General features: G+C 37.3%; 1 protein-coding gene across 3 annotated transcripts; it reads right to left on the bottom strand.

Moving 5' to 3' along the window:
- Positions 1 to 11: 11 nt before the first annotated feature.
- ttc29 (tetratricopeptide repeat domain 29) lies at positions 12 to 9,207 on the bottom strand. 3 transcript variants are annotated; one of them, XM_042401760.1, is made up of 14 exons: positions 9,133 to 9,207; positions 8,402 to 8,431; positions 7,694 to 7,788; positions 7,425 to 7,502; positions 6,985 to 7,044; positions 5,958 to 6,121; positions 5,688 to 5,864; positions 4,955 to 5,167; positions 4,692 to 4,777; positions 3,514 to 3,605; positions 3,231 to 3,354; positions 2,621 to 2,710; positions 2,411 to 2,525; positions 12 to 96 (listed from the first exon to the last, which is right to left on the bottom strand). In XM_042401760.1, exons 1-14 carry the CDS (start codon positions 9,163 to 9,165, stop codon positions 62 to 64), a joined length of 1,392 nt encoding a protein of 463 aa, XP_042257694.1. In that variant the 5' UTR covers positions 9,166 to 9,207; the 3' UTR covers positions 12 to 61. The 3 variants fall into 3 exon arrangements, with proteins under 3 accessions (XP_042257694.1, XP_042257692.1, XP_042257693.1); XM_042401758.1 differs by lacking the exon at positions 12 to 96 and having other exon boundaries at positions 1,171 to 2,525; XM_042401759.1 differs by lacking the exons at positions 12 to 96; positions 8,402 to 8,431 and having other exon boundaries at positions 1,171 to 2,525; positions 9,133 to 9,192.
- Positions 9,208 to 18,240: the final 9,033 nt, after the last annotated feature.

Raw genomic sequence — 18,240 nt, 5'->3', positions numbered from 1 at the left:
TTCAGCCCCGTGATCCACCGGATCACCCCGCCGGCCCCGTCTCACCAGCCGGACCCAAGTTTCACAACTCCGCAGCTTCTTCTCCTGAGGGCTTTTCTGTCAGAAAACAAGAAGCTCAACGAACGGAGACTTTTCCGGACACATGGGCCACGACGAGGCCGTAAAGACTGAAGGAGATGCGCAGCGGCTTTTTTCAATTACCGTGTTTCAAATGAGAGAAACATGAATAAACATAAAAAATAAACATAGAATTACAGCAAACACAGGTCATGTATTTCAAAAGTTGGTGTATGATTTAAGAAGAAATAATATATGTATTTATTATATTTGTATATTAAAAGAAATAATCACGAAATATATATATCTGTATAATTTTAATGAACTTCAACCTAAATGAATAAGGAAATAAAATATAAAATAAAAAAAAGGAAGAAAGAAATAATATGAAAAATATACCTAATTTTAGTGAATTTCAACCTAAGGAATAAAGAAATAAATCATAAAATAAATAATCAACATAACTAATATTTACATGACAGTATAGCTGTAAAATTCAACCATCAAAATACGACCTATAGTTACGTTTACGCCATCTAGCAGCCATAGTAACGCACTGCAGAACGACCCTGCTCTCCCAAACCGTTACAAATCACTGTTAAAAAGTAATGATGTTTTATGGTATAACAACGCTGTGGTTAAGGTCTGGTTAGGTTTAGTGGTTAGTGTTTGGGAAAGATCATGGTTTGGGTTATCACTTGAAACGTTGTTTAAACTTCCAAGATGTCTGCCTCCATGTCCGCCATTCTGTCTGCAGATTGGTGCTCTTGGTTTTATTACCAAGTAGATTTGCACAAACAAGGAATTTGCTTTAGTGTTGTGGTGCATAACAGTCAAAAATATACACAAAATGAAGTAATCCTAAATAATATAAAAAAGAAAGAAAAATTTACAATAAAAATTGTGTAAAATACATTTTTAATGAGAAGAGCTGCTACAGGTTTAAATTTTAAATTAATTAACAATTAAATGAAAAGTACAAAATATTAACCAGGAATGTTCAAATCCAAAACTTCAAATTAAAATACGTTAAAAAAGTAAAATAAACATTAAATGAGTGTGAATTTATTTTTAATTATAAAAATTTCACCAGTGTAGTTTAGTTTCCCAACATAATTCAATGGTCAAAAGCAGATGATGATTATTATTATAATTATTATAAGTTATAATTCAAATATAAACTCTTTTATAATGACACAAGTCTCCTAAAAATTCACTGATTCATTTATATCTAAATCAGTATAAAACCAACATACAGCAGTTTTTACAAACAAACAACAAGATGATAAATTATATTTATTTTAAACATTTTTATTCTGTATAACAGTGAACACAAAGTTGGTATCATAGTTTTATTAAGTGTAATAAAATAATTTTTTGATGTCGTTATAACAAATGTTTGATGTTTCAGTTTCAGAGTAAATCCACCAGGTTCAACATGCGTTTGAGTGATTATGATTAAAACTCTGAATTCTTAGATTTAATCATTTTAAGCTAATTTACTGCAAATCTGTCATCTGAATATAAAACAATAATCTCCTGCAGTAGAGCTCTTCACCCTCCATTCAATGGCCCCGCATGCAAAAATGCTTCAATCACTAATTTATATGTTCGGACTATTCCAACTGTTGAGATCGGCAGGACAAAGTCATTGGTCGTTGGCGTGCTGTCACCAAGACAACCACCACGTCCTGCACTGATGACGTATTTTCCTGTTAAATCCTATTTTTCTATATTTTAATTCATTTGGTCACATTTCTGTACACAGGAGTACAGCGAAATAGATCATTAAAAGTGTCGCTATTACAAAAAAAGTGATAAAATTTGAGTAGACGTTCAGTCGTTTATACTAGTGTTTACAACTGTACAACAGGAAGTTGTTCCCCAACAGATTCCATGTAAGTACATTTTATTGTATCATTAAAATCAAGTTCTGATATTTACTTAATCAATCCAAAACTTTCCCTCCTAACTAGCAAACTGTTTCTGTTTGGTGTTGCAGCTTCTCATTTTTCTCTCACTCAGAGTTCAAGTTCAACATCACGGCTGTTATTATCTGTGCTCTGATTGGCTCGTCTCACAGGTTTCAGTCACTAATTTGACTGTTTACAAGGAAATCTGATTATATAATAATACATTTATAATATATAATAATATAATATATCAAACAGCTACGAAGGCATCATCTGGATTTTATTTACTTTTTATGTTTGCGTGAAAAATGTTTCTTGGCTTCAGTGTTTTTCTACATTTCGTTCACCGATCGATCACTTTTATAGAACAGTATCTTTATCTGATGTGGAGCAGCAGGCAGCAGCAGTGTAATCTGTGGAGTCTGTACTGAGCTCCTGACCTCCTCTGGTCTCCTTCCAGACCAGCAGTCGTCGCAGGGCGGCGGGCGTCTCCGACACCACGTCAGCGCTGTACTTCCTGATGAAGGAGTGAGCGCGAGCGCTGCCGACCCAAACCTGACGGACAGAAGAACAGCTGTCAACACATGTGAGGAAACACAGAGAAGTTTGTTGTTGGTGACGATGACGACATGTAAAAAGATGAAGAGTACCTGAACTTCCTGCAGCAGAGCCATGTCTCCAAGGTTACAGGCGACTTCATAACTCTGCAGGAAGTACTGACTGGCTCTCTCATACTGACGCTACGGAGACACGCAGGGAAAACAACAACTATTTATCTATTTAGGTGATTTAATGTGAATGTATTTCCATTCTGAGAAAACAGGACGTCACCTGAAGTTCATCTCAACAATTTAATCAAAACAAATAAATGAAAATGTTCATATTTGGTAAATTAAGTGCTTTAGAAGCTAATAATAACTTCAACTGTGTGTTTTAAAGGTAATTTTGTAAAAGAGGCGATTACTGCTACAAGGACACAGTAATCTGTTCATATAATATTCAATTTATTGTTATATAAGACAAAGAAAAACTGCAAATTATCACATTTGGGAAACTGAAACAAAAGAACTTTGCTTGAAAAATGACTAAAATCATTAATTAATCATCAAAATAGTTGCCGATTAATTTTCTTTCATTCGACTAATCGACTCATTTAATGACTTAAAACTTGACTTATCATGAATCAAATAACTGTTGCTTATCTAATGTGTGTGTGTGTGTGTGTGTGTGTGTGTGTGTGTGTGTGTGTGTGTGTCATACACTGGTGAAGTAGATTTTGCCCAGACACAGGTGGGCATCTGCCAGGCTGCGTTGTAGTCCGTTGCTACGGGAGATGTCGGCCAACTGTTCCAGACACCGGACCGTCTCGTCTATGTTTCCCTCACTGAAACACACAAAATAAACATCTGTACTGAGCAGCTACTGATAGATTCATGGATGTTGAATGTGTGTAAAAAGGACTAAATGATAACTGTGTGTGTGTGTGTGTGTGTGTGTGTGTGTGTGTGTGTGTGTGTGTGTGTGTGTGTGTGTGTGTGTGAACCTCTGTGTAGACTTGGCCATAGCCTTGTAAGCCTTTCCCAGTCCGTCTGGATCCTCAAGTGTGCCGCAAATCTGCATGTAAGTGTTGAAGAACTGGACACACAAACACACAATCACATCATCTTAAAGGATAAGTCTGGTGTCAACAAATCTCATGAAAAGACCAAAACCAACAATGAATTTATCTTCTTAGATTTATTATGTCTAAAGTCTAAATATCTAAAGTCTGATATATTTTATTCCTCTGTGCTGTCGAGCTCCACAAACTATTGAAAACACATCAGTGAGCAACACCGTCCTTCATTATTGTAGTTTATTTTGACTCGAGCCCACACACACATACGTCCTGCTGCTCTAAAAACCCTGTTTACTCCTGATATTAACATCCGATCACAAGTGGACAGCTTTAAGTGCGTCTGTTTGCACCTGGCGTTAACATGCATCCTGAGTGACCACTTGTGATCAGATCTCACTTCCCCGCTCAGTATGCAGATAAACATGGACATCGTCCGTTTGCAAAGACCAAATTTGTTCGTTATTAACCGGCGAGAGAACCAGGTGTGTGTGAGAGAGAATTATATGCAGTGATCTCCCCGCAGCCGCATCTATCCATTCAGAGACAAAATAGAAAATAGAGGACGCCAGTTGAGTAGGCGGTCCTTCAATGTGGTCCAGGACGCATTGCGTTTATACTGATAAATGAATGTGGTCACATGTGGCCCAGACCACCTCCAAATGTGGTCTGAGTGATCGGATCTCAATCCGTCCTTGATGTGTCTTGGGCACACCTGTATTTAGAGTTGTCCACTTGTGATTGGATGTTAATACCAGGTGTAAACAGGGCCTAAAACACCAAATGTTGATTCATCCGCCACTGAAAATAGTCCTCAATTTAGTGTTTTCCTGTTTCCTGTGTCCAGCTGTTTTAGGAAATAATATTTAACCCTTTTTAAAAATGAAACTACACATTTATGACCCTCTTTTTAAAAAACATGGGGCCTCAGCAGGAACAAACGCTGAGCTGAGAGACAGTCAGGGAAAACATTCAGAGACGGATTAACACATCGTTGGTTTTGGTCTTTTCAAATGAAAACAAACAAAAGAAACTCATACAGACACACACACACACACACACACACACACACACACACACACACACACACACACACACTCAGGTACCTGTTTGGCTTTGTCGTGGTCTCCTGCTCTCTGATAGGTCAGTCCTAGTCGATAAGCAGCTTCCCCTTCGATCTGTTTGTCTTCAGCTGAAACATCAGTACTGTAAATACATCTTCAACCAGACACATAAACAGCTGAGTTTAGATTATATTCAGTCTTTTTGTCTCTTTTTGGAGAGTTTTTTCCTCGCTGGTTGCCGTCTCTGACCTGTATTCATGTGTTATGATACATGTTATAAATCTCTGAACTCAAACACCACCTACACTCTGTGGCCATTCTGTAGCCCTTGTGGAGCAGCGTCAGGGCCTCGCTGTAGTCCGCGTCGGCCAGCGGAGCGTCGGCCATACAGTTGAAGATCCTCCACAGCGCCTGGCGAGCCCGGAGCCTCAGGGGATGACCGTACGAGTCCAGCCAGCCGCCGTCCTCCGCCAGCTTGATGCACAGCTCCGCCTGCTGCCTCGCCTCCTCCAGCTCACCTGACGGACGGAGAGGAAACAGATCTCAACCCAACTGGACATCTATGAGAGATTTTGTTAGATGGCGCTTAACGGAAGAACGCAGGTCATCCCTCCAGTAGAGTTCAGAGATTTGGAAACTCTGCGCTTTGAAGTTGTGCTGGAAACTTCTGGTGGAAAAACACCTCAGTGAGACACTTTTCTTTGATACCCATCTATATATATATATATGTGTGTATGTGAGTGTTACAGCTGCAGCTATTAGTGGATTAATCGATTAGATGCCAACTATTAAATTAATCACCAATTATTTTGATAATCGTTTAAATGCTTGGAGTCATTTTTTAAGAAGAAAAGGTCCAAATTCTCTGATTCCAGCTTCTTAAATGTGAATATTTTCTGGTTTCTTTCGTCCTTTATGACAGTAAACTGAATATCTTTGGTCAAAACAAGACATTTGAAGACGTCATCTTGGCCTCTGAGAAACACCGATCGACATCTTTGATCATCGATAATGAGAACTATCACTATTTGCAGCCACCTTGGTGAAGGTAGAGCTCGGCCAGGCAGGCCCGGGCCTCGGTGGCCGGTCTGGAGCGGCTTCCTTGCTGCCTCTCGGTGCAGCTGAGGTAGAAATGTTTACTGAGCCAAAGATCCTCCGGAGCCGAGAAATATCGACCCAAAAACAGACGCTGTTCGTGCATCATCGACCAGGAACCTGCACACACAGACACCTTCCTGTTAGCAGAAACTACCTGTATTTATTTATTTTATATTGAAACAAATGATATTGATCCGTGTGAGTTCGTACCGGTCCTTTCAGCCTTCTCCGCCAGGCTCAGGTGCAGCTTCATGGTCTCCAGTTTGTCTCGTTGTTCCTCCAGAGGACTCTGAAACAAAACATCTGTACCTGGTTCAGCCGTCGCCCTCTGATCCTGATCACGGCGCAGCAGGGAGAACAACTCGGAGAACGATCTGTGAGAGAGAAACTGAGTAGTCAAAACTAAACACAGAGAAGCAGAGTTCAGTCTTAATGCACCAAATATCTGAATAAACTCCCAGAAAACACGAGGTCTGCTCTGTTTCTGGATGCCTTTTATGTTTCATATAAGCAATTTGAATTGTCTTGTTGTTGAAAGGTGCTACAAATAAACTTGCTTTAAGCTGCAGTTTCATGTCACCACCTTTCATAGTGAACTTTGCAGCAGAAAAAGTGAATGAATAGTTGTGTGTGTACAGAATATGACAGAGAGAGAGATTGTCTGCTCACATGAGACTTCAATAAAATGATTATTTTAACTCTCACACGGCTGGACGTGGTTAGCTTAGCTTAGCATAAAGACTGGAAGCAGGGGGAAACTGCTAGCGTTGCTCTGTCACTTCTAAAAGTCACTATATTAACATGTTGTATCATGTTTGTTTAATTTGTACACAAACAAAAATGTGAAAATGACAATCTGTGTTTTTAAGGGGAGTTAAACGCTGGAACTATTTCTTAATGAACAAAATCCAGATGTGTCGTCACGGTGAGAAGAGCAGATGTTACAGAGACTAACCTGCACTGTGGCCAAACACGACGATGATGGAAGATGGATAAAACATTATCGGTCAAGAAAAGTTATGTTGCTCATTGACGTTTTTTAAGTACTTTTGGTATAATAATGGAGCTCTAACAGGCTTTGGATACACAGATAATACCTTATAGTGGAGTAGATTCATTGTTGACAATAAGAAAAATATAAAATGTCACCAGACTCATCCTCTAATTTAGCATAATAAAACGAGCCACTTCATAATGAATAAATGAGACAAAACAACAACAAACAGTTATGAGATACCTGTGATAACCTTCTTGAAGCGTCTCCACACAGATGTTCTGCTTTAGACTGTTTCTGCACCTGGACAGAGAGACAAAGAGACGTCAGAGAAGGAAAAACAGCAGACGTTATTAAGCAGATGTTTAATAACCGCAGATTATTAAAACGTGACAGTGAAATTTAAATATAATAAGTCTGCTGAGAGTCATGATCTCTGTGCTCTGCAGGTTATTACTTGGTGTAGCAGAGGGGGGGCGCTCTAACGTTTCTGTTTAATGAATATCAGTAATCTCACAGCTGCAGTAAGACTTCCTACATTTCATATTAAAGTACACTGATTAAAAAACCAACACGCAGACTAACATCTCTTGATTTTTTTCCACTGACGGATGGAAAAAAGTCAACTGTAATATAAAGATAAACTTTCTAGTGCACCTGGTTACCATGGAGACCGAACTCACTGTGCAATTTCTTCCCTGGAGAGGATCTGAGCTGATTTATCCAATACAGATGCAGTTTGAAGAGACCCCACCTTCATCCTGCCGCCAAAAAAGACACACACGTTTCATTTTTAAATATTATGAAATTATGCAACTCATCAGTAGAATAAACATCAATTTCCAGTGTTTTAATCGTGTGAGACTTTACATCTACTGTAGTTACCGCTTACTGAAATAAAACATACACCTGTGACATCATTCATCTGTCTGTGTTTACAGCTGAACTCTACCTGCGCTGAGCATCTCTCCTCTGTTTGTTGCTGTTAATTTCCGGTAGAAACCGCCTGGTGTTACCGCCTGCATTCATCTTCACCTGTGGGTCAACCTGGAGGAGAGAGAGGACGACACCCAGCAGACAAATAAACACCAAACAAACATCATCTGGAGTCTTGTTTAGAGTAGCAACGGTTAGTCGATTCATCGATTAGTCAATAAATGGAAAATTCATTGCCAACTGTGATAACTGACTCGTTGTTTTTAGTCATTTTTTAAGAAAAAATGTTTAAATTTTCTGGTTCCAGCTTCTCAAATGTATTTTCCAGTTTCTTTAGTCTCCTTTGATAGAAAAATGAAATATCTTCATGTTGGTCCGGACAAAACAAGACACTTTAGTTTGCATCTCGGGCTGTGAGTATTCAGTAGTTTTACACCATTTTCAACATTTTACAGACTAAAAAACTTCATCAATTAATCAAGAAAATAATAGACAGATTAATTGATAATGAAAATAATTGTTTGTTGCAGCCCTAGTCTTGTTGAATTTTTGTTTTTCAATTTAAATAATAATCTCCTTTTTCATGTTCATTTCCCATGATCTCATTAGCTTTAGCATAACTTTAAAAAATCTGCCTTACTGTTACACTGCTAAATGTGCAGGTTACTGATATACTTTATTATTTTAATACAACATGTTTCATCGCTGTATCCTGTTAACAAACCTTCTGCTCCGGTAATGTGATCCGTGTTTTCTGTTAAATGAAATAAAATAAAACATTGAAGTGAATGTGACAGTAATAAACAGCACATAAAGAGTTAATGCTGATGTACAAGAGCAACTATTGTTCTCTTATAGTTTTAAGTAGCTGGCTGCAAAAACCGTGAAACCATCTGATTATCAACTATCAGAGCAAACTCCATTCACTGATGAAGACCGTGAAATACTGTTGAAAGCACTGGAAAGTTAGGATTGTTTTGTCAAACTTATTTCCAAGTTCAGAAATGAAGTTTCATGCTTAACTTTTAAAATAACACGGATAAGAAGTCTTTAAAGTGCTCTGGATTGTCACAGCAGATACTGAGCTCAATGAAGACCTCAGAATATGGCTGAAAGCTCCGGGAAAAGCTAGAAAGACCTTTATAGATCAAATTAGGGATAATAACACCCATCACTGAACAGGTTATTTCTGTATTTGTTACACATCCTTTCACTCAGTTGGAAAAAGGCTAATAAACCTAAAATGAGTCAGTTGGGGAAAAGGTTGCCTGAGTAAAGTAGTTGTAGCGTTAATTAACTGGCTAAACGTTATAAGACGTCACCGTTTCAAATTCAGTTTACTAACGTTATATTTTAAGAAAACTTGTATTTAACAGACTGAGTTTTTCTTATGACACAAGTTGCTTTCTGTACAAACAGTAAAACACACTCACAACAACAGAAATATTGACGTACCGGAGATGATTTGTTTTCCATGTTTCTTACCATCGCTGCTAGCAGCCGAGTTACGCCGTCGCCATGGCAACAAAGACCAGGCCGCATTCCGACACTAACAACGGCTGAACGGCTGAACGCTGTATGGAAAGCCAAAGGTGTCACTATTTTTAACCACCTGAACTTTATTAACGTCGATATATTGAATAAACAATGACAATGTGATGACATTAAATATTATTTTCACATATCAAATTATAATCAAATTACTTTTTAAGTTAAAAAAATATAAATACAGTACATTTTACATTTATTTTGCACGTTATTGGCAATATCTTGCCTTAAAGTTTAAAAATCTATTCTATTTTTATTCTACTTCTTTTATTCTACTTATTTTTATTTAGTATTGTACTTTTGTATATATATATTTTGGTAATTCACACCCACCCACCCACCCACCCACACACACACACACACACACACACACACACACACACACACACACACACACACACACACACACACACACACACACCTCATTATGTGTGTTTTTGTAAGTTACATGTGTTTTTTTGCATTTCTTGTCATTTAGGTGATAGCTGCTGTAACACAAATCTATCTATCTATCTATCTACCTATCTATCTATCTATCTATCTATCTATCTACCTATCTATCTATCTATCTATCTATCTATCTATCTATCTATCTATCTATCTATCTATCTATCTATCTATTATGTCATTATGCAACACCATCAGAGAGGTGTCTGATCAGTCACATATTCATTCTGCAGCATGACAACGATTCTAAACATCTAGCCAGAGTCATAAAAAACTCTCTTCAATGACAAAAAGAACAAGGAGTCCTGCAACAGATGGTTTGGCCCCCACAGAGCCCTGATCTCAACATCAGGGAGTTAGTCTGGGATTATATGAAGAGACAGAAGCAGCTAAAACGTCTAAATCCACAGAAGAACTGTGGCAACTTCTCCAAGATGCAGGAGAACTGGTGCTGTATGTGTTTATATAAGGGCTTATATAATTCATGGAGGAGAAATTGAGAATTGTCTCATTAAATTTACATATACAAATGTAAGCTTTTATATTATAAAATAATAAAATTGACTAAGGTATCACATTTCACCTTCTTTAAACACTGACTGCTGCCTGGTTCCATTTCAAAATAATGAAACATTTCCCAATAAGCTGAAACAAAGTCACCAATGATAACAAAAATCCTTTCTCTTGCAAAAAACAAACATTAAGACAAAATTAAAACATACAAAACTTGAACTAAAATGATTGATAATTGGATAAAAATGATCAAATCAGCAATAAACACATTTGAAAACAACAATATGGTAAAGGCCAAGTTGTATATTAAAACACCTTCACATAAGCATCTGCATGAGAAATAAAAAGGTTTTATTGTTGAGTTGTTAGAACAAATCAATATTTTGTACAAACTCGCAGTATGTCAGAAGTTGTTGGAGTGAAACTTTTCCATCTCACCACAGCTGGCATGGAAACTCGGTCAGTGTGTGACTGCGCTCGTTCTGCGGTTGTGGATGTGTTTCTTTACTTCAAAGAGTCACAGAATTTCTAATAAAGTTTCACGTTCATGGTGGAAATCAGCAGCAGCTGAGACACAGAGGCTGTTTCCTGTCTGTCTGTGTTACATGTTCACCGAGTGTCTGGGTTTGATTTACTGTGAAATTTAGACTCTTTAGATATGGCTTGTTTGTTCTTCTCATTCTAATTAGCTTCAAGTGTAATTTGTCCATTAACCAGCACTGTTTTTGAAGAGAGAAGTGAGAATTAAACCATGTTTTTACAACACTTATAATAGTGGAGACTAATAACATAGACTAAATTGCAAACAGTTGGTGGTCTGATAAACTCACTGCATGTTACATTGCAAGAGGTCATCAAAACGTAGTGTTTCTGCTTCAAATAAGTCCACTTAAAGTGCAGTATATTCCTTTCTTCTCTGCAATTAACTATATTATTTTCTTCTATTACTGCTACAAACTAAAACTAGTATTTTTACTGCTACTACTGCTACACATCTACAACAAAACTACAGCAACATTTTTATTATTGCTCTGATAAATTTCTATTTAATTATACTCATACATAATTGCTTGGAGTTGCACTGATCAATATTTTTATATTAACAGCAGACAAAATGACTGCATGTAGTGTGAAAGTGTGTTTTAGTGGTGTATTAATAGACTATTTTCAGTTGTGTTTTCACATTTGGTGGTTGTGAGTGCCCAAAACGCTCGACAATGGAGCACTCCCGGATCTAAGATACACAGGTGGACTAAACCATTTGACATTAGTAAAGGGGGGAGTTGTTATCAATAGCAGCACTATCCTGATGATTCCTGTCTTTAATAGTAAGAATTAAATTCTGTGTGTGTCTGCTGTATTTGCTGAGTGGCAAAAAACCAATGCTCAAGTATCATGCTGCAGTTCCTCTAATGGCCACAAGATGGTGGATGATGCTTCCGAAACAACAAACAAACAAACAAACAAACAAAAAAACAACAACCTGAAAGTATTGTAAATCAACAGAAAAACCACAACCTTTCTCTAAAAAAAGCACAAAGTAAATAAATTTTTCCCCTTAAAGTTTAGCTCACTAATTTTAAGTTAATTAAAAGTGTTTCTTAGTGATGATGAAAATCCCTGTTTTATTACTGTAAAGGTACTGTGCAATGTTTTGATCAGCATGTTTGTACCTTATGTAATGCAGCACGCTCACAATGAGGCACATGGACACCACGAGCACGGGAGTGATGGGATACACATTTCTGCTGACTGCAGAGGGCAGTAATGCATATTGGTAGTTGGTGAAATCTAAAGATTTTCTAAATATAAATAATTTATTATTGTCAACAAATGTCATGTTCAGAGCCAAACCAACGATAAATTGTGAAATGTAACACAACAAGCTAACAAAGCACTGTAAACGGAACCACATTTCCACATGCTCAGTGGTGTCCACATTACACGGAACTACTCTCCGGAGACTGAAAATGTGATTTTTATTAGTCTTTGGAGCCACTTCTAAACAAACTACAATAACCGTCATCTTTGTGGTGAAAGAACACGTCACTCTGTGGCTCATTGATGTTTTTTTAATAGTTTGTGGACAACAACAGAGGTCTACGACACAGAGGAATAAGATGTATCACAATTTGGATACACATGCAATACTTGTAAGTAGATCAATTCATTGTTGGTTTAACTCTGCACATGAGATTTGTTGATTAGTTGCCAGACTTACCCATAAATATGTAAAGAGATGTGAGTGATGGAGGTCAAAGAAGTATTCAGATCCTTTACTTAAGTAAAACTGACAATACATCAATGTAAAAATGCTCCATTACAAGTAAAAGTCCTGTGTGAAAAATCCTAAATAAAAGTGCAAGTATTATGAGCTTGATGTAGTTAAAGTATTGACTAATACAATATTATATAATCATTAGATTATTAATAGTGAAGCATCAGTGTTAGAGCAGCATGTTACTGTTGTAGCTGCTGGAGGTGGAGCTAGTTTGACCTACTTTATATATAGCTAGCAAGTTTAGTCTAGTGGTTCCCAACCCAGGGGTCGATCCCCTCCAAAGGGTCACGAGATAATTCTGAGGGGTCGTGAGATATTGCTTTTTGCAAGACGTCAAACGCCAAAAATGTTGGAAACCACTGGTTTCATCTTTAACAATGTGTTGTATTTTAAAAGCTTGTTATATTATCCATTGTGTCAAATCTTCATCTGAAAAGTAACTAAAGCTGTTAAATAAATGTAGTGGAGTAGAAAGTATAAAGTAGCATCACATGGAAATACTCAAGTAAAGCACAAGTACCTCAAAATTGTTCTTAAGTACAGTACTTGAGTAAAGGTACTTTGTTACTTTCCACCACTTGTGAGTGAGTGAACAAGTGTTCCTGAGCTTTTTCATTTAACTGAAAAACACAAAGAGGCACAAACAGCTGAGATTTGTTTTACTTCTTTCTATCTTGTTTCCTCTTGCTGCTTTAACATTTCATTCAGATGCAATTTTGGCTGTCTACTACTGTGTTGCTCAATAGCTCTAAGCTGTGTGCACATCAGGATGTTGTGTGTATTTGAGTGTGCATGTGTGTGTGTGTGTGTGTGTGTGTGTGTGTGTGTGTGTGTGTGTGTGTGTGTGTGTGTGTTTCAGAGAGATCCCATTATCTGCCTGCATGGTTCAAGTCACGTAGAGCCTTCGACTGTTTATCTCTGCAGGTACTGCAACAAACAAACAACACACAGACACACTGGCGGTCCACATGTCTCCACTGATACTCAGTTAACACAAAATGACTTCTTTGTAAAAACCAAATTTAGCCTTGACATTGAGTGAATCTCAACTCCCCAGGGTCAAAGGTCAGATGAATAAAAAACAGTTGGCTGAGAGAAAGTCAAAGTTCACAGCAGTTTCTTGCTCTTGCATGAACATTTTCCATCACAGAAGGATGGATGGATGATGGATGGATACAGAGTAGATAGATAGACAGATTTTTATACTTAATATTATAGTTTATCATATTTTATGTTTAGATGAAAGAGGGGATGGATAGATAAACATCTGTAGGTGTGGCTGTGACTACCACACGTTTGTTAAAGATGTGTAAACACAACATGCACAGCATGTGTTGCTGCCACGAAGACATAACACAGGCTGCGTGTCACTGACAGATGTTTAAACCTCTGCTGCGTCACAGCAGATCATGGACGGTGGTGAGAAAGCTCCAGGATCATCCCAGAAAACAAAAACAGAAAGCATCTTGGAGACGAATTAGTTTTCAAAGCCACAGTTTCAATCATACACAAGTGAAAAATTGTACATTGACTGTCAAAACTGTCCAAGCTCATAAAAGGCCTAAATTGAGATATGTTTATGATATGATAAGCAGCTATAATCAATATTTATATATGGTCACGTGACTGCAGTGATGACTTTGCAGTTCCCCTCAGCTCTTCAAAATGCTTTAGCATCTTTCAGCTCATGTTTTAGCTGTTTGGCTGCAACTTTACTGTGTTGATTCACTCTCAGCGCTCTCATAGTGTCGTTTTGGACCACAGCAGGCAGCTGTTTTCAGAAAAAAGCTGTAAAAAGCCACTGTACACTACGTGCTCAGCACCAAACAGCAAACAGACACAGTTAGGTGTAGACTAGCTGGTGAATATAGTGGAGCATTTAGCAGCTAAAGAGCCAGCTAGGTGGACAGGTGGACAGAAACACGACTCCAAATGAATGACAATGTTGCTCCATAACTGCTGGATGTGGAAATAAGCAACTGTTGGCTAACAAGTTGAACAAATTAATTTAAAGTGACCCTATTTAACTTGCTAAATGCTAAGATCTACTATAATAATAACATAACTAGAGATTCTACTGAATAATGTCTGTTATATAGAAAAATCTACTTAAGGTTAGCTAACATAAGCTAACATTAGCCAACAAAAGGTGGTCATACCAGACCAAGTAAGACTGCAGCAGCAGAACTCCTGTGTGTAGTCAGTTGAGCAACGGTGCATCTTATTGTTGAAAAATCAACTTTTCATTTGTAAGAGAAACAATGTGACAATTTCCTGTTTCAAAAGTGAAATCACATGTCAGTGTTGTGTTTACAGCTGGCCCCAAGTGTCCAAAACATTAGTTATTGCAGGTTTAATAATATTGTAAAGGAATATATTTTAACCCCTGTAAATGTTAAACCATTGTTTTCAGAATGTTTTCTGTACCCTACAAACTTTTTTTGAATTGATATTTTCAGGTAAAAAGATCAGGCTGACATGAGCAACATAATGCATATACAGGAACAGGGTCTTTCAATGACATATGTAATGGCTTACATCTTATAAGCACCATGTTTTATGCAACTAACGATTATTTTCATCATTGATTAATCTGTCAATTCACTTGTTTGATCAATAAAATGTCAGAAAATGGTGAGAAATATTGATCACTGTTTCCCAAAGCCCAAGATGACATCTTCAAATGTCTTGTTTCATTGACAACCCAAAAATAATCAGTTTACTGTCATAGAAGAGTAAAGAAACCAGAAAATATTCACATTTGAGAAGCTGGAATAAAGAAATTTGGACATTTTTTTCTTAAAAATGGTTAGCAAATAATTGAATAATTGACTGATCATTGCAGCTCTACATATTTTCTGGTATTTTAAATGCTGATCATATCGTAGGTAAAGGTCATTTAGGTAAAGGTCGATTTCTCCAAACAGTTTATTTCATTGGTAGTTGCAGCCCAAAAGTATTTTAATGAGATCACTGTCCCTGAGAACCACTTTGTATAAATTTCAAGAGTTGGAGTCACAAAATATCATATCATGTTCCTCTAACAGACCTCTCATCTGGATCTTGAGTTGGAAGTCGAGGTCTGGCTTTCCCCATATATCACTCCAATCATCCTCAGATATCTAAGGCCCTATTCTTGCAAAAATGGGTGACCTTTTCACAAAAACTAATCAAAAACAAATAAAATATCACTTTGATGGCTGAGACGTTTAACTAAATGGTGGAACTGTATGAAACCGACAGTAAAGAAATTAATTCCTTGTTAAAATACATTTAAATCAGAAAGTAAGGAAATGGTTTCAGAGGTGAACAATAAAGTCTGATAGAGAGGGGGACTTGGTGGTGTAATAAACTGAATCTGGAGTCTGGCATCACTTCAGTTCAAACACTCCAATAAAGTCCAATTTGCCGTTCAAACACAGTATTAAATTTTACTGCCTTAATTTCCACAACATTGTTTTTTTTATCAACAAATCCTTAAGTGGGAAAAACAGGTTAAAACTAACTATCGCTGTATGTCAGAGTGTTTATGAGATGTTCCACTGTTACCGACTGAAAGACGAGAAGAGGAGGGAGGAAAGAAAGGAGAGGAGGTGACAAAAGACAACAGAGGAGGGAGAGAAGGAGCAGAGAAGACGAGAAGAGGAGAGAAGGTGTGAAGAGACACCCAATGAGAGAGAGAGAAGATATTGGAGGGAGGAGAAAGAGGAAATGAAGAGGAGAAGGAGGGGGAGACACAACTATCAGAGAGAGAAAGTCTGACTTTATTAGTTTTGTCTCAACCGAACAGAGCACACTCTTCTCTTATTCATCCTCTTCTTCTTTTTCACACTGTAGCTAAAATTTCTGAAGCTTTTCATTTAACTAAAAGCCACAGAAGGAGACAAAGAGACACAAAGACACAGGTGAGATTTTTTATATATATATATTTTTCTCTTGTTGCTTTAATATTTCATCCAGATGCAATTTTGAATTTTGAAGAGGAGGAATTTATTTCCAAAAGACTGAGAATTGTTGCTCTATGTTTGAATGAGACCATATTTAACAGGCATTGCTTTAAGAAATTGTGCAGAATCCATATCCGAAAATATTTACTTTAAGCCCATTTTTTTCAGTTGAACTATGTGGTTGGACTGTGAAGTTTCACAAAAAGTTTAGTTTATTATGTGCTTTAGTTTTTACAGTAAGGAAAATGACAATTAGATGAGACATAAATACTTTGTTCAGCTGTAATCAAAACTAGAGCTGCAATGATTAGACAACTAGTTGCCAATTATTAAAAGAATCGTCAACTATTTTGACTAATCATTGGGAGTCATTCTTTAGGAAATGATTCTCTGATTTCAGCTTTTCATATGTGAATGTTTTCTGGTTTCTTTAGTCCTCTATGATGGTAGACTGGATATCTTTGGGTTGTGGACTGTTGGCCCACTGCTCCCGACATTCCTTCCAAATAAACAGATAAAAAGATAAAAAGATTTAACGATCTACAGTCCAATTAGTCCAAGGTTTGAGTTTGTTACAAGACCATTTATGAGTTCAAACTAGTGGAGCTGCTGGTTTAAAGCTGTTTTAATCAATGTTTCTTTCTTTCTTTGTTTTGGTTCACTCTCAGTGCTCTCATAGCACTGCTTTCTGTGAAAAAAGCTCTGACAAATCTACAGTACACTATCTGCTCAGCACCAAACAGCAAACAGAAACAGATAGCTGTAGACTAGCTGGTGAACATAGTGGAGCATTTAGCAGCTAAAGAGTCAGATATTTCCCTCAGGAGTTGGTAGAGAACAAAAACAGAGCTGAAAGAGAGTGAATATTGGACTTATGTTTACCAGGTGGACAGAAACATGACTCCAAATGAATAATGATTTTGCTCCGTAACTGCTGGATGTGGAAATAAGCAACTGTTGGCTAACAAGTTATGCATTTGCACTGGATGTAGTGTATTAACTTAATGAGGTGATAATTTTCCAATGTTTACAGTTTGTCTCCCATCCCCAAGGAACCAAAAATCAGTTACTGAGAAGTAGAGGAAGTAGAAAAAAGTTTTAGTGTTTAGTGTTGTGTTTTTTAGTGTAGCATTTCTTTAAAGGCGTCTAGAATTCAGAGAGGCAAATTCAGTTCAGACCTCTGACATGTATAAACCCAACACTGACATGAACCAACTCTCCATATACTGTAAGAAATGAAGATCAGACACATGGAAACCAGAGGCATTGATTTCTAAAACTGGCACGACAAAAATGCACTTTTTGACTCCATGACTCAAGATGTCATGAAAGATCTGATGGAGTCCTGAGGAAAATTTTACTCACTTAAAGTCAGTGGTGTCCACACATGTGCCACAGTGAGCTGTGTGTATGTGGGTTTACATTTCAATCAAAAGCTGTTGTAGCCATTTTAAATTCCCTTTTCTGTTTGAAAGCGTGTTAAATATTTTTTAGGTGAAAACCTGCACTCACACAGCTGAAAAATGGCATCTGGTTACATAAACAAGACAACTTGAATCATCTCATTCATGGACACATTTAGAAAACTGACTTTCCGCTATGTCCACTGAGTGGATAATGGATTAAAAGGTCAACTGACAATATTTTTAACCTCAGTTTTTAAACATTAAAAAGGAAAAACTGGTATAATTGGCAACAGTGTTATTAGTCATCCTTTCAATCTGTGCTTGCTAATCAATCACCTGCTTCATTTGCATCTTGCTTTCCAGATTTTCGCACCAAATTCATCCAAGAACCTTGAACACCTTCTGGTCCACTCTTGACGTC

Source organism: Thunnus maccoyii, chromosome 22 (genome assembly GCF_910596095.1).
Source record: "Thunnus maccoyii chromosome 22, fThuMac1.1, whole genome shotgun sequence".
NCBI lineage: Eukaryota > Metazoa > Chordata > Actinopteri > Scombriformes > Scombridae > Thunnus > Thunnus maccoyii.
This window is presented reverse-complemented; position numbering and strand designations above follow the sequence as displayed.

What these genes read in the sequence shown, in the direction of transcription:
- ttc29 (XM_042401758.1), bottom strand. Translation starts at nt 9,165, where the DNA reads ATGGTAAGAAACATGGAAAACAAATCATCTCCG. An exon ending in TCACATTACCGGAGCAGAAG is followed by an intron (nt 7,789 to 8,401) that starts GTTTGTTAACAG and finishes TCTCTCCTCCAG; the next exon opens with GTTGACCCACAGGTGAAGAT. An exon ending in GCAAAATCTACTTCACCAGT is followed by an intron (nt 2,711 to 3,230) that starts GTATGACACACA and finishes GTGTCTCCGTAG; the next exon opens with CGTCAGTATGAGAGAGCCAG.